The sequence below is a fragment of the Oncorhynchus tshawytscha genome, linkage group LG32 (genome assembly GCF_018296145.1).
Source record: "Oncorhynchus tshawytscha isolate Ot180627B linkage group LG32, Otsh_v2.0, whole genome shotgun sequence".
Classification (NCBI taxonomy): Eukaryota; Metazoa; Chordata; class Actinopteri; order Salmoniformes; family Salmonidae; genus Oncorhynchus; species Oncorhynchus tshawytscha.
In genome coordinates this window covers 1,930,150-1,947,438 of record NC_056460.1, presented here as the reverse complement: position 1 = coordinate 1,947,438, position 17,289 = coordinate 1,930,150, and the positions used below count along the sequence as shown (strand labels likewise).

Genomic DNA, 17,289 nt, shown 5'->3' with positions numbered 1-17,289 from the left:
CATTCCACTCTCTCAAACAGTGACATGAATAAGGGTATTTAATATTTTCAATTTCAGAAGTCAGAACCCATCACCTGCTATGTAAAAGATACAGAAGAATGCACAACGGTCAATGCTATCCGGGATCCTTGGGACATCCCTACCCTTAACCCCTACCTTAACCATTTTTAAATGTCAATTTTGACGGGCTAGGGACGTCCCAAGGATGTATCTCTACCTGAAAATACATGATCTAAGTGATTGATTGTTGGTATTCAGCGGTCATAAAGTCTCATTTACTTTAATAAACTACTAAAATAGTGATTTTGTCAGACAGCATAGACAGCAGCTCTACACTTTATTGACTGACTGATCCATTCATCCTTCCATCCCCGCTCAGCCTTCCTTTCCTCTGAAGACCCAGTGAGGGTGGAGCTCAGTCAGAGAGCTGTTGAGGGACTGGTGAGGAAGAACACTTCTATAGCCAGAGAGGTGAGAGGTCACACCAAAATGGTAAATATTTACAGTATATCACAAAATGAGGGAGTGTGAGAAAGATGACACCAAATTTAACACATCTGCTCCCCATTCACACCTGAGACCTTGTAACACTAACGAGTCACATGACACCGGGGAGGGAAAATGGCTAATTGGGCCCAATTTGGACATTTTCACTTAGGGGTGTACTCACTTTTGTTGCAAGCGATTGAGACATTAATGGCTGTGTGTTGAGTTATTTTGTGGGGACAGCAAATTTACACTGTTATACAAGCTGTACACTCACTACTTTACATTGTAGCAAAGTATCATTTCTTTAGTGTTGTCACATGAAAAGATATACTCAAATATTTACAAAAATGTGAGGGGTGTACTCACTTTTGTGATATACTGTATGTCCCCTTAGCGGTTCATCACGTCAGCAAAAGGGAATATGTTCCATCATCTATGTTTATTTACATTAGTGCAAGTTATTCACTGATATTGGTGTAATTTCTCACCCCTTTTGGCTGTATGAAAGTTAATTTCCCCTCAGACACAAACATTTGTACTTTGATATTATGAAGGTAATTTGTGTCACTTACTTTTCACCCCATCTCTTTACATTGAATATTTATATTCAGTGGCCTGACTGCATCCAGACTGTCATAGGCCCATCCTGGTAGATCTGAACCTAATGCAGCTTAGAGTGATCGGATGACAAAAGTCACATTTGGGTGCCAGGTGTAACTGAGGCCATAGATGCTCCATTTCCATTACTTTGAGTGTTTTATATAATATGACTGAATGTGTTTCTTTCTGTGTTGCAGGGGCAGTCAAGACATGGATTAGCAAGGCCACAGAACATAACATAAGCAGAGCTGTGGGAGACCACCTCAAGCCCCTGGTAGAGCCAGGGGTGGTGTTTACCACTCCACCACACCTTCAGCAGGCTGGACAAGTGGGATTGATCTGGTTGATCCATTTGTTTGTTTCTGTTTTCAGTAGTTGAATCCTTTGACGTATTGTTGATTTAAACTTCTTTCATTTTCAACAAATGAACTGGGTTGGTTGAAAAGTGATACTTAATGTACATACCATGCACTATATTGACAAAGTGGAAGATACTGTTTTTCGTACATATTTGTAAATTGGTTTAGCAAGAGTCTGTTGGTCGGTCATTGGGTTAATTTGTTTTGTAATATGTTATCAAAACAAGCTTTATTTATACAGCACATTTCATACATGGATGCAATGCAATGGCTTCACAGGAAAAAATGAAAATAAACAATTATTTACCAATCAAACATAAGTGGATAAAAAAACAAGATTAACAACTGAAAGACTGAGCATTCTTTGGAAATACCATCGATTAAAATAGTAAGAATTGGATGCAATCTTGAAGCTTGTTTTAACTCCATTGTTTGTGTTTCTCAGCAAGAAAACCAAAAATGTCCCTTACATAGAAGAGGGATCTAACAAAGAGTCATTGACAACAACCAAAACTACAGGTGTGGTTTTAGGAGGGGTTCTGAAAGACACTATGGGGGTGTACACTGAAAGTTAACTAGTAACAACAACTGGGACATAAAAGACACCCACCAAATCTGCCCAAGAAGAGTCAAACAAAAGAAAAACCCACACCAAACTTAAAGACAGGAAGAAAACCAAAAAGGTGTTGACTCTCCATATCTATCAAAACAACTGGAGCACTGGGCCAGACACTCTTAAATAGAACCTGGACCAGCTCAGGTGAAACACCTTCCCACTAACGAGATGGACAAGCCAGCACAGGTGTAACACATACTGACTAACGAGGTGACACCAATCAGTGTGTCCTACGTGCTAAAAACCAAAGCCTGTAACACCTTCCCCCTTAGGACAACAAATATATCCTATATTTTTCTATTTCACATTATAATCAACTATAAACTGGCTGTCAAAAATTAAAAACATGAAGAAAAAAAATTCCCCCACGAGCTTCTAGAACTCTCCTCTTCCTAAAACTCACTAGCTTCCAGAACTCTCCTCTTCCTAAAACTCACTAGCTTCCAGAACTCTCCTCTTCCTAAAAACTCACTAGCTTCTGTTTCTCTCGTCCCCTTGGAAGGAGCCCAAACAAAACTCATCTCCAATACAGAAAAACATGCAGTCAAAATAAATTGTGATCCATGGCAACCCACTGGCTAAATGCAAAACACAAATATTTTTAACTGCCTACCCTTGAGACAATCAGCAACCAAGTTGTCCTTACCACGGACATGTCTGATTTCAAGAGGAAACTCCTGCAATATCCGTAGTAACTTTCCACATCACTGCAGAACTTCTCTCTCTCTTTTTAGGATTCACTCGATAGGCATGTTGTTGGATCTGGGCCCAGTCCCCAATGTCATGCTCTAGTACATTTGGGTTGGTACATCTGAGAATGAACCCTGATATTCTAAAAGCAGGGCAACAATGTCAATATAATTGTACCCAAAAATTGTCAGTTGGTTGCACAAATAATGACTAAATGTTACATGAACTGTAAATATGAATTATCAAAACCAAATATACACCCCTTTGTTAATATGTGTTGGCAATAATTAACTTAATGGTGAGGCATGGATTAATAAAACATGTATCTTTTGTCAGGCTGAATGTTTGAAATATGAGGTGATTTGAGTCATGCTTCTTCAGTAGTGGAATAAAGACAATTAGCACTTGAATGTTGTCAAGAAATACTTGAATGATGAAAGATGGTTAATAAAATTGATTATAGACCAATTCATTATACTGCATCCATGTGTATTTATTTATTTTAACCTTTATTTAACAGGAACCGAAAGGTTGCTGGATTGAATCCCGAGCTGACAAGGTAAAAATCTGTCATTCTGCACCTGAACAAGGCAGTTAACCCACTGTTCCCCGGTAGATCATCATTGTAAATAAGTCAGTTAAGAACAACTTCTGGCTTACAATGACGGCCCAACGCACTAACCACTAGGCTACCTGCAAGTAAGTTGAAATTATTTTCAAGTCACTGAAAAAACTACCAGAAAATACATATTTTCAACCGAACACATATTGGACATCAGGCATAGTCTTCTTTTCAACACTTTTTCAATTACATTTTGCTAGGTGGGATAGCGCAATGTCAAAACACAGTGTTAACGTGTCCAAATCAATAACCAATATGCAGAAACAGTTTGGGATGAATTGAAAACTTAAACATAAAATGTACTATGTACACAAACATCTGCCACAATAATCATATTACTTGTATTTTTTTAAACAAGCACCGTATAAACTGCACAAGCACCAAAAACACTGTTGCTTTGACAAGTAGCAATAAATCCATGATTTTGATTAGGTTGTATGTGTTCTTGAAATTAACACAACTAAAAAAAAACACATGGAAATGGGAGATATCTTTAACCTCACTGGTTAGAGGAGAACCTGCAGAAGACAGTCAGCTACATTTTGGTGTGATGCATTTCAATTTAGGGATCACTAAACAAAGGAACACAACACTTATTTGTCATCACTCATCGATATCATATTGAAATCAACTGTGCAAAAGGAGGGAGATGAGGTTGCACGTCCTGTTAAAACTAACAGCTCAAAAACTACACGGAATCTGGGAATAATGTAAACATCACTGGTTAGAGGACAATTTGTAGAAAACAGCTCGCTACATTTTGAAGTGTTACATTTTGATTCCAGTGGGTCACCAACGTGGTAAGTGTAACACAACACAACTATCGAATCAGAGTCTGGATTTTCCCCTGAGGCTAATATCCATATCATGTTGAAATCAATTGATAAAGGGGCAAACATTTAGGCTTCAACATTGTGACATTATTAAAATACTCCTTCTACAATGTTAAAACATTTTACATTGTGACATGAATTCATTGATATCATGAAACAACTCCTTCATGTATGTACTTTCTGATATTTGATCTGTGATCTTTTATCAGATTATCTCTGGTCACAGCTAAGATATTTCTCTCCTGTATGTGTTCTCTGTTGTTGTACCAGGCTGTTTGACTGAATAAAACTCTTCCCACATAGATTAGAGCCATACGATTTGCTGGTGTACTGTCAGACCCGTAGATGAAACAAAACTCTTACCACATTGATTAGAGCTATACGATTTCTCTCCTGTGTGTGTTCTCTGGTGTACTGTCAGATCACCAGATTGAACAAAACTCTTCCCACATTGAGTACAGCAAAAAAGGTTTCTCTCCTGTGTGTGTTCTCTGGTGTATCTTCAGATGGCTAGATTGAACAAAACTCTTCCCACATTGATCACAGCTAAAGGATTAAAGGATAGGATTTCGCTCCTGTGTGTGTTCTCTGGTGTGGTCAGGTTACAGGAGACCACAACCATACAGTTTCTCTCACACCCCCAACAGAGGAGGAGAGATCTAGGGGTCTGAAGATGTGGGGGTTTTATGACCCCTCACACCGATGGTAAATCTTAGGCCACAGACAACATTCCTTTGTCCTCTCACTATGGAGAACCAGCCGCAGAACATTAAAAATGCAATAAAAAGACTTTGGAACAATGATTTCCGTCAGCCACAATGGTGGTCATGACGATAGATGGAATATGGAAATATGTCATTTTTGTTTTGTTATTATAGGTTAGTAGATTACGTTATTACAAAAACATTGTAACTGTAAGAGTTTTCCTAGGATACTCTTGATGTTTATACATTGGACGTTGTGTGGAAAATGTCCAAATCAAAGAGAATGTTTTGGTAAAGACGAAATGTGAAGTTAGTTGTCTAAAATTGGATTTGAGTAAAATCTAGACCATGCCTCTTGACTTGGTACGCCCAGAGAATAGCCCTAAAGGCGGTTACGCCCACTTCTGACCCGAGGGTATAAGACCTGTGAGGCAGAATGAACAGATCAGACTAAGTGACCCAAGCTGCAGCCAAGGTCTAAAAAGTCAACGAACCCAAAACTCAACCCAAGGTTGAAGACAAAGACATATTTTTCTACCCATGCTACTGATGAGTAGCTGTGTCTCAGCGGGTGAATTCAAGCCGGACCACCTAACCTCCACTCTCCATCAAATCGTGGTATCTACACTGTTTCACTCCTATGCTGTGAGCCCTGAGCTACAGATCTGAAGACTCCTCCCAGAGCAAGGGCGAGGAATCAGACCAAATGGACACTGACATCGTGAGGACGACCAGAGAGTTGCGCCGGAGAAGTGCGTCATTGAGAAGCCTAAACGACCCACGCGGAGCTTCGCATCTGAGACCCCCCACAGGTAATTACATTATATTCTGATCCATAAGAGCGGCAGTTTGGGGCAAGGCTAGGGTTAAAATAAGCACAGCTGACAAATGCACCCAAATGTATATTTCTCTCGTGTACTTTCTCTTTATATTCTGATCCATAAGAGCGGCAGTTTGGGGCAAGGCTAGGGTTAAAATAAGCACAGCTGACAAATGCACCCAAATGTATATTTCTCTTGTGTACTTTCTCTTTTTCTCTCTCTTTTAAATCCCCATTTTGGGTAACACGCGCCATAGTGTGTTGGCCCATTATACTAAGTTCTAATCAATAACCTAGAATGTGTTTTTGGTGTATGTGTATCTTTTATCATCATTTTAGCTTTCTAGTAAATAAATACTCAACTAAGATTGGTGTGGTACGAACTCATTGGTGAGACCCGGGTCCGTGCAGATTCCCGGATTGTACAACGTTCAGAATGAGATTGTAAAGGAAACTGATTAATTAGCGACTGTTGTAAAATCAATATTCTGATGTTCTTTGAGTTAATTTGGGAAATAGAAACTCAATAAAACTAATTTTCCCATGGTGCCCCCAGGTTAATGAGTTAATAATCGCTTGATTCATTTAATCACACAATTAGAAACATTTAATCATTCAATGAGCAACAGTTGTCACATTAACTAATGCAACGTCACGACAGTTCTCTGGTGTGATATCAGGATGCCTAGTTGAGTAAAACTCTTCCCACATTGAGTACAGCTATAAGGTTTCTCACCTGTGTGTGTTCTCTGGTGTGATATCAGGCTGCTTAGCTGAGTAAAACTCTTCCCACATTGATCACAGCTATATGATTTCTCTCCTGTGTGTGTTCTCTGGTGTATCTTCAGATGTCTATATTTTACAAAACTCTTCCCACATTGATCACAGCCGTAAGATTTCTCTCCGGTGTGGATTCTCTGATGAATTTTAATGCCTGATGAGGAGGTGAATCTCTTCCCACAGTCAGAGCAGCAGTGAGTTCTCTTCCCTGTGGATCTCCGCTGGTGTTTCTTGAGGTGTTCTGATCTGGAGAGACTCTTCTCTGCCTCGTCAGCATCATGAGGTTGTTGAGGCTCCCCAGAGGTTCCACGATAGTCCCGTCTCTCTCCTGTGTGAAAGACAAAGTCAGACAGATGGTTAAAGGACCACAACAGCAGAAATCCACTGTTTATTTAAGGTAAAAGGTGATGCCTGAAGTAGATTACATCCTACTATATAAATGATCCTGTTTTCTAATGCAATATAGCTCTCTTAATCACAACAGTAGTATGTAAATATATAGATGGATTAAATGCAAGGAAGTGGTCAGCACATGTTCCTATAGTTGGAAGAAGCAGAAGGCCCTGACAAGTGCACAGGATAAACTGAGCCTGCCCCACAACAAGATCAAAACAGAATCCCTGACAAGGTGGGCCTGCCCCTCAACAAGCTCATCCCAGAATCCCTGACAAGGTGGGCCTGCCCTTCAACAAGCTCATCACAGAATCCCTGACAAGTTGGGCCTGCCCCTCAACAAGCTCATCACAGAATCCCTGACAAGGTGGGCCTGCCCCTTAGCAAGCTCATCACAGAATCCTCGACAAGGTGGGCCTGCACCTCAACAAGCTCATCACAGAATCCCTGACAAGGTGGGGATCTCCACTGCAGATAATGGAAACAGTCCTGGAGCAGGAAAAGGCCGTCACACAAGTCCTGGCAGCAGACAACAACACAGCACCTTGCACCCTCCTGGCAAGACATTGAGGTCTTTGAATACAACGACTTATCAACAGCTGTAATAATTTGACCCCCACGGGAAATCTACACTGCAGTTATAGAAAGACCCATTTTCTATATAACCATTGATACAGTGTAGACATTGTTAATGTTGTAAATGACTATTGTAGCTGGAAACTGCTGTTTTTTTAAATGGAATATCTACATAGGCGTACAGAGGCCCATTATCAGCAACCATCACTCCGGTGTTCCAATGGCATGTTGTGTTAGCTAATCCAAGTTTATCATTTTAAAAGACTAATTGATCATTAGAAAATCCTAGTTGAGTATCTGGAGCATCCGCATTAGTGGGTTCAATTACATGCTCAAAATGGCCAGAAACAAATAACTTTCTTCTGGAACACGTCAGTCTATTCTTGTTCTGAGAAATTAAGGCTATTCCATGGGAGAAATTGCCAAGAAGCTGAAGATCGTGTACAACGCTGTGAACTACTCCCTTCAGAGAACAGCACAAACGAGCTCTAAGAAGTGTTGGATTCAGGGTAAACTTTGAACATTGAGATATTAAAGACATGATAGATCAGACACAGAGTATATAAAGGAGTGAGATCTGTAGAAAGACAGAGTGGCTGTGGAATGTGCTGGGTGGACGGGAGAGAGTCACAGGAGTGTGATAAATGATACGAGAGGACATCTGTGGATTAGGCGAAAGAGGGGTTGAGGTCAGATCCTCTGAAGGGAGAAATAATGGTTTATTATCCTATTACCTTCTTCCTGTGGAACCAGAAGATGTAAGGATTAGAGAGAAGGAGGAGTGTCCAAAGTGGGGTATATATACTTTTTGTCTGAATAACAGCTGTAAAGACCCTTTGGGAAGAATTAAACTTGGTTAAGCTTCTCTGGTGCCCGTGAGGTATTTACTCTGAAAAATTTGAACCTAACATCAGAATAGAAAGAGGAGTGGAAGGCCCCGGTGCACAACTGAGCAAGAGGACAAGTACATTAGAGTGTCTAGTTTGAGAAACAGACACCTCAAGTCATCAACTGGCAGCTTTATCAAATAGTACTTGCAAAACACCAGTCTCAACGTCAACAGTGAAGAAGGAGACTCGGGGATGCTGGCCTTCTAGGCAGAGTTGCAAAGAAAAATACATATTTCTGTCCAGTGTCTGTGTTGTTTTGCCCATCTTAATCTTTAATTTTTATTGGCCAGTCTGAGATATGGCTTTTTCTTTGCAGCATCTCGGAGTCGCCTCTTCACTGTTGACGTTGAGACTGGTGTTTTGAGGGTACCATTTAATGAAGCTGTCAGTTGAGCACTTTTCTTTCAAAAACAAGGACATTTCTAAGTGACCCCAAACTTTTGAACGGTAGTGTAACTTATAAATGTCTCAAATATTCAACTGTATTACCCCATCAGAAACCAAAACATTGCATAACTCCACTGTATAGCCTTGAAACCTGGTTAAACTATCATTTTGACATCATGGATGGCCAGTCCTTGTATTCATAGGGTAGTGAATTCAGGGGGTAGCCCAGAGCTGAACTCAAACCTGGGTCCAGCGACTGTCAAGCCAACACCTTATAACTGTTACGCCAAGATGTCTGAACCTCTTGCCGAGGTCGCTAGATTTTGGGTTACGGTTGCTACAATAGCTTTCTCCATGAATTTGAGAACGGTAACAGTTCCCCAGAAAAATCTGCAGTTGAAACAATAACAAAGATCTAATTCCACCACTGTTTTGGTCATAAAAAGATGATGGGGCTGGAGAAATGTAACTACTCTCAAATTCATAGACAGACCTATGGATGCAAGGACTGACCATCCATGATATCAACATTATAGTTTTAAAACTTGTTGAGGATAGGGGGCAGTATTTTCACTTTGGATGAATTGCGTGCCCATAGTGAACTGCATCAAACTCTGTCCTAGATTGCTAATATATGCATATTATTATTACTATTGGATACAAAACACTCTGAAGTTTCTAAAACCGTTTGAATTATGTCTGTGAGTATAACAGAACTCATAGGGCAGGCAATCTTCCAAACAAGAAGTGAAATTCTGAAAGTTGGGGCAACTTTGACGTCATCGCCCCCTCCTTTCCCAACAAGATATGGATCTGGAAGCACTTCCTACGCCTTCCACTAGATGTCCTCATTCAGTAGAAAGTGGAATGGAGCATTTGCTGTGAGTGCTACCGCTGTTCCATTTAGCTCCAGATGAAAACGTATGATCCGGTTGGAACGTTATTGGATATATATGATAATAACATCCTGAAGATTGATTCTCTACTTAGTTTGACCAGTTTATTCGACCTGGAATATATCTTTTGGAAGTTTTCGTGCGAGTTATCTTGGACCAGCAGTCAATTTTTGGGCACGTGAGCTGAAAGTGCTAGCAAATGCAGCTACTTGGACACTAGTATTGGACATTATGGAACAAAACAACAATTTATTGTGGAACTAGGACTCCTTGCACTACATTCTGATGAAAGATCATCAAAGGTAAGGGAATATTTATGTTGTAATTTCGTATTTTTGTTGACTCCAACATGGCGGTTACGTCTGAGCGCCGTCTCAGATTATTGCAATGTTAGGGTTTTTCCGTAACGTTTTTAAAAACTCTGACACAGCGTTTGCATTAAGAACCAGTGTATCTTTAATTATATGTAGAACATGTATTTTTAGTCAAAGTTTATGATGAGTATTTCTGTTATCTGGCGTAGTTTTCTATAATTCCTCCGGATATTTTGGAGGAATTTCTGAACATGGCGTCAATGTAAACCGAGATTTGTGGATATAACAATGCATATTATCGAACAAAACATAAATGTACTGTGTAACATGTCATATGACTGTCATCTGATGAAGATTTTCAAAAGGTTAGTGATTCATTTTATCTCTAATCCTGCTTTTGTGACTATCTTTGGCTGAAAAAAATGGCTGCGCTTTTTATTTGATTTGGTGGTGGTCTAACATAAATATATATGTTGTGTTTTCGCTGTAAAACATTTTAAAAATCTGACATGATGGGTAGATGAACAATATGTTTATCTTTCATTTGAGGTATTGGACTTGTTAATGTGTGAAAGTTAAATCATTCTAAATAATATTTTTGAATTCCCTGTGCCACCTTTTCAGCTGAACGGGGGGGGAGGGGTGGAGTTCCCTAAGGGGAACACCTTGCCCCAACTTAACCATGTTGAGGCTACAGTGTTGGTTTACATTGTTTCTAAACATAGGAGTGAAAAAAATATTATTGTGGGTTCTGATTGGGTACAACAGTTGAACTAAGCTCATGTGTTCAATTCTTCAAGAATTGATGGCTATAAATAAACAAATTTAAAAGTCTAAATATGAATGTAGCTATTGCAGATTTCCCCTTTAACACCACACATTAGTTCAACAACTGCAGAGTTTGTGCCTCTGTTTTTAAGACTATTTTTAAGCCTCCTCCCTAAGTTTGTTTTATTCACTGCTTTACACACTCCACCAACCCTGATGTCCTAGTCGTGTCTGAATCATTAATTACGAAGGCCACCAAAATTCCTGAAATTTCCATCCCCAACTACAACATCTTCTGACAAGATAGAACTGCCAAAGGGGGCGAAGTTGCAATCTACTGCAGAGATAGCCTGCAGAGTTCTGTCATACTATCCAGGTCTGTACCCAAACAATTCGAGCTTCTACTTTTAAAAATCCACCTTTCCAGAAACAAGTCTCTCACCATTGCCGCTTGTTATTGACCCCCTTCAGCCCCGATCTGTGCCCTGGAAACAATATGTGAATTGATTGTCCCCCATCTATCTTCAGAGTTAGTACCGTTAGGTGACCTAAACTGAGATGTGCTTAACACCCCGGCCGTCCTACAATCTAAGCTAGATGCCCTCAATCTCACACAAATTATTAAAGGACCTACCAGGTACAACCCTAAATCCGTAACCATGGGCACCCTCTTAGATATCATCCTGACCAACTTGTTGCCCTCTAAATACACCTCTGCTGTCTTCAACCAGGATCTTAGCAATCACTGCCTGAATGCGTGATGGGTCCGCAGTTAAACGAACACCCCTCATCACTGGCAAAAGCTCCCTAAAACACTTCAACGAACAGGCCTTTCTAATCAATCTGGCCCGGGGAGCCTGGAAGGACATTACCTCATCCCGTCAGTAGAGGATGCCTGGTTGCTCTTCAAAAGTGCTTTCCATGCCATCTTAAATAAGCATGCCCCATCCAAAAAATGTAGAACTAATAACAGATTTAACCCTTGGTTCACCCCAGACTTGACTGCGTTCTGTATTAGCATCGAATAGCTCCCGCGATATGCAACTTTTCATGGAAGTCATGAACCAATATACTCAGTCAGATAGGAAAGCTAAGGCTAGCTTTTTCAAACAGAAATTTGCATCTTGTAGCACTAATTCCAAAAAGTTTTGGGACACTGTAAAGTCCATGGAGAATAAGAGCACCTCCTCCCAGCTGCCCACTGCATTGAGGCTAGGAAACACTGTCCCCTAAAAATCTACGATAATCGATCATTTCAATAAGCATTTTTCTACGGCTGGCCATGCTTTCCACCTGGCTACCCCTACCCCGGCCAACAGCTCAGGACCCGCTGCAGCAACCTGCCCAAGCCCCCCCCGCTTCTCCTTCACCCAAATCCAAACAGCTGATGCTCTGAAAGAGTTGCAAAATCTGGATCCCTACAAATCAGCTGGGCAAGACAATCTGGACCCTCTCTTTCTAAAATTATACTCCGAAATCGTTGCAACCCCTATTACTAGCCTGTTCAACCTCTCTTTTGTATCGTCTGAGATCCCCAAAGATTGGAAAGCTGCCGCGGTCATACCACTCTTCAATGGGGGAGACACTCTAGACCCAAACTGTTACAGACCTATATCCATCCTGCCCTGCTTTTCTAAAATCTTCAAAAGGCGAGTTAACAAAACAGGTCACCAACTATTTCTAATCCCACCGTACGTTTTCCACATCTCCAATCTGGTTTCCGAGCTGGTCATGAGTGCACCTCAGCCACGCTCAAGATCCTAAATGATATCATAACCGCCATCGATAAAAGACAGTACTGTGCAGCCGTATTCATCGACCTGGCCAAGGCTTTCGACTCTGTCGAGTGGTGTGGGGGCTGTGCTTTGGCAAAGTGGGAGGGGTTATATTCTTCCTGTTTGGCCCTGTCCGGGGGTATCATCGGATGGGGCCACAGTGTCTCCAGTTTCAACTGTTCTGCCTGCGGCTATGGAAACCTGACCTGTTCACCAGACGTGCTACCTGTCCCAGACCTGCTGTTTTCAACTCTCTAGAGACAGCAGGAGTGGTAGAGATACTCTTAATGATTGGCTATGAACAGCCAACTGACATTTCCTCCTGAGGTGCTGACTTGCTGCACCCTCGACAACTACTGTGAATATTATTATTTGACCATGCTGGTAATTTATGAACATTTGAACATCTTGGCCATGTTCTGTTATAATCTTCACCCGGCACAGCCAGAAGAGGACTGGCCACTCCTCATAGCCTGGTTCCTCTCTAGGTGTCTTCCTAGGTATTAGCTAGGCACCGTGTTTTTCCTAGCCACCGTGCTTCTACACCTGCATTGCTTGCTGTTTGGGTTTTTCGGCTGGGTTTCTGTACAGCACTTTGAGATATCAGCTGATGTAAGAGGGGCTATATAAATACATTTGATTTGATAACCACATTCTTATCTCAATAGCCTTGGTTTCCAATTTACTTCCTCGCCTGGTTCTCCAACTACTTCTCTGATAGAGTTCGGTGTGTCAAATCGGAGGGCCTGTCTCTATGGGAGTGCCACAGGGTTTGATTCCTGGGCCGACTCTTTTCTCTGTATTTAACAATGATGTCGCTCTTGCTGCTGGTGATTCTCTGATCCACCTCTACGCAGACGACACCATTCTGTATACATCTAGCCCTTCTTTGGACACTGTGTTAACAATAGAGGTCGACCGATTAATCGGAATGGCCGATTAATTCGGGCCGATTTCAAGTTTTTATAACAATCGGAAATCGGTATTTTTGGGCGCCGATTTGCCGTTTTTTAACACCTTTATTTAATCTTTATTTAACTAGGCAAGTCAGTTAAGAACACATTCTTATTTTCAATGACGGCCTAGGAACGTTGGGTTAAATGCCTCGTTCAGGGGCAGAAAGACAGATTTTCACCTTGTCAGCTCGGGGGATCCAATCTTGCAACCGTACAGTTAACTAGTCCAACGCAAAAACGACCTGCCTCTCTCTCGATGCACTCCACAAGGAGACTGCCTGTTACGCAAATGCAGTAAGCCAAGGTAAGTTGCTAGCTAGCATTAAACTTATCTTATAAAAAACAATCAATCATAATCACTAGTTAACTACACATGGTTGATGATATTACTAGATATTATCTAGCGTGTCCTGTGTTGCATATAATCTGACTGAGCATACAAGTATCTAAGTATCTGACTGAATGGTGGTAGGCAGAAGCAGGCATGTAAACATTCATTCAAACAGCACTTTCGTGCGTTTTGCCAGCAGCTCTTCATTGTGCGTCAAGCATTGCGCTGTTTATGACTTCAAACCTATCAACTCCCAAGATGAGGCTGGTGTGACCGAAGTGAAAAGCTGGCTAGTTAGCTAATAGCGTTTCAAACTTCACTCGCTCTGAGCCTTGGGGTGGTTGTTTCCCTTGCTCTGCATGGGTAATTCAATGTGGTGGCTGTTGTTGTTGTGTTGCTGGTTCGAGCACAGGGAGGAGCGAGGAGAGGGACGGAAGCTATACTGTTACACTGGCAATATTAAAGTGCCTATAAGAACATCCAATAGTCAAAGGTTAATGAAATACAAATGGTATAGAAGGAAATAGTTATATAATAACTACAACCTAAAACTTCTTACCTGGGAATATTGAAGACTCATGTTAAAAAGAACCACCAGCTTTCATATGTTGTCATGTTCTGAGCAAGGAACTGAAACGTTAGCTTTCTTACATAGCACATATTGCACTTTTACGTTCTTCTCCAACACTGTTTTTGCATTATTTAAACCAAATTGAACATGTTTCATTATCCATTATCTACTTGAAGCTAAATTGATGTTATTTATGTATTATATTAAGTTTAAAATAAGTGTTAATTCAGTATTGTTGTAATTGTCATTATTACAAATACAAAAAAAAAAATGAAATCGGCCTATTAATCGGTATCAGCTTTTTTGGTCCTCCAATAATTGGTATCGGTATTGAAAAATCATAATCTGTCGACCTCTAGTTAACAATCCTCCAAACGAGCCTCAATGCCATACAACAACACCCCTTTGAGCCCCAAATCAAATCAAATTGTATTTGTCACATACACATGGTTAGCAGATGTTAATGCGAGTGTAGCGAAATGCTTGTGCTTCTAGTTCCGACAATGCAGTAATAACCAACGAGTAATCTAACTAACAATTCCAAAACTACTACCTTATACACAAAGTGTAAAGGAATAAAGAATATGTACATAAAGATATATGAATGAGTGATGGTACAGAGCGGCAGTAGATGCAGTAGATGGTATCGAGTACAGTATATACATATTAGATGAGTATGTAAACAAAGTGGCATAGTTTAAAGTGGCTATTGATACATTTATTACATAAAGATGCAGTAGATGATATAGAGTACAGTATATACGTATACATATGAGATAAATAATGTAGGGTATGTAAACATTATATTAAGTAGAATTGTTCAAAGTGGCTAGTGATATATTTTACATCAATTCCCTCCAACTGCTTTTAAATGCTAGTAAAGCTAAATGCATGCTCTTCAACTGATTGTTGCCCGCACCCGCCCAGCATCACTACTCTAGACAGTTCTGACAACTACAAATACCTAGGTGTCTGATTAGACTGTAAACTCTCCTTCCAGACTCACATTAAGCATCTACAATCCAAAATTAAATCCACAATCGGTTACCTATTTCACAACAAAGCCTCCTTCACTCATGCTGCCAAACATACCCTCGTAAAACTGACTATCCTACCGATCCTTGACTTCGGCGATGTAATTGACAAAATAGCCTCCAACACTCTACTCAGCAAACTGGATGCAGTCTATCACAGTGCCATCCGTTTTGTCACCAAAGCCCCATGTACCACCCACCATTGCGACCTGTATGCTCTCGTTGCCTGGCCCTCACTACATATTCATCGCCAAACCCACTGGCTCCAGGTAATCTATAAGTCCTTGCTAGGTAAAGCCCCGCCTCATCTCAGCTCACTGGTCACCATAGTAACACCCACCCGTAGCACACGCTCCAGCAGGTATATTTCACAGGACATGGAGTCTTACATCTCCCTCTGTAACTTTAAGCATCAGCTGTCAGAACAGCTTACTGATCACTGTACCTGTACACAACCAATCTGTAAACAGCACACCCAACAACCTCATCCCCATATTGTTATTTATCCTCTTGCACCCCAGTAGCTCTACTTGCAAATCATCATCTGCACATCTGTCACTCCACCGTTAAAATGCTAAATTGTAATTATTATATATATTATTATTTTGCCTCTGTTGGCCTATGTATTGCCTTACCTCCCGACTCTTCTACATTTGCACACACTGTACATAGATATTTCTATTGTGTAATTGACTGTACGTTTGTTTATGTGTAACTCTGTGTTGTTTGTGTCGCACAGCTTTGCTTTATCTTGACCAGATTGCAGTTGTAAATGAGAACTTGGTCTTAACTGGCCTACCTGGTTAAATAAAGGTGAAATTAATAAAATACATTTTAAAAAAGACAGTACTTACTAGTGTTAACCAGGGCCAGCTCATCGTTAGAACCATAGAATGCCTTAACATGCCTTTGGGAAACCGAGCCCAGATATCCAGTGTCCTCCTCTTCATATTCTTCTTCCAATGTGACAGTCATCTCCCCCTCCTCCACTCCAAAAACGGCTTCCTCCTCTTTCTCTTCCTCCTCTTCTTTTACTGTAACATCCTCTTCTTTCACTCTGAATGCGTCTTCCTCTTCTTTCACTGAAACGTCTTTCTCTTCTTCTTTCACTTTAACATCCTCACCCTCTACTTGTTTTTGTATTGTGACATCCTCTTCCTCCTCTTTCACGACAACGTTTAGCCACAGACCCTCTTTCTCCGTCCAGCAGACGTCCTCTTCTTTTGCAGGACGAGAGTAGTTTAGTGAGCTCATGGTCGGGAATGTTAGCTAGCTATGCTAATGCTAACTTAACCAGCCCGCTAGCTGACTAATAACAACACCGTAAATATGATATTAAATCGGATAACTAACTATACAACAGAAGAGGGTTTAAAACACAGTGGTTAATATTCACGAAAGCATCTAAAGAGCTTTATTGGTTCGGCTATTTTGTCTAGCTAGCTACCGAGGTGTCTGACTAACTGTTGCTGATGTTGAAAGAAGCGTTCCGTCCACTAGATTATACGTCACACCAGCAGCATTGCCTTAAAGTCACACTTCGCCATCTGCTGACTGGAGTGGGTAACACAGTTGAGTATAAAATGTATATCTAATTTTCAGACAAAAAGTTAAAGTGAGTTTTTTACTCACCAGTGTAACAACACGGTGTGGTTAAAGACTTAGTAACTGAATTGTAGTCATTCTGACTGACATCTGGAATCTATTATAGATTTGGGGGATTTTGCCATGATTTTATGTCTCTGCTCTTTTTCTAACTGGTCTCCATTAGTTGGGCTCCAGCTCACTGACCATAGCTAGTTGGCTAAATAGCTAATGTTAGCTGACTGGCTAAGATAACTGCATATAGCTAACATTCTTTGATATTTGGTTAGATGGCGTTATG

The 17,289-nt window shown here is 40.7% G+C and overlaps 1 protein-coding gene across 1 annotated transcript; it reads right to left on the bottom strand.

The window, feature by feature from the left end:
* Positions 1 to 1,637: 1,637 nt before the first annotated feature.
* LOC121841593 (zinc finger protein 436-like) lies at positions 1,638 to 16,920 on the bottom strand. Its single transcript, XM_042310870.1, has 2 exons — positions 16,259 to 16,920; positions 1,638 to 6,841 (listed from the first exon to the last, which is right to left on the bottom strand). The coding sequence occupies exons 1-2, from the start codon at positions 16,656 to 16,658 to the stop codon at positions 6,375 to 6,377; spliced, it is 867 nt and encodes a 288-aa protein (XP_042166804.1). The 5' UTR covers positions 16,659 to 16,920; the 3' UTR covers positions 1,638 to 6,374.
* Between the last annotated feature and the right edge of the window lie 369 nt (positions 16,921 to 17,289).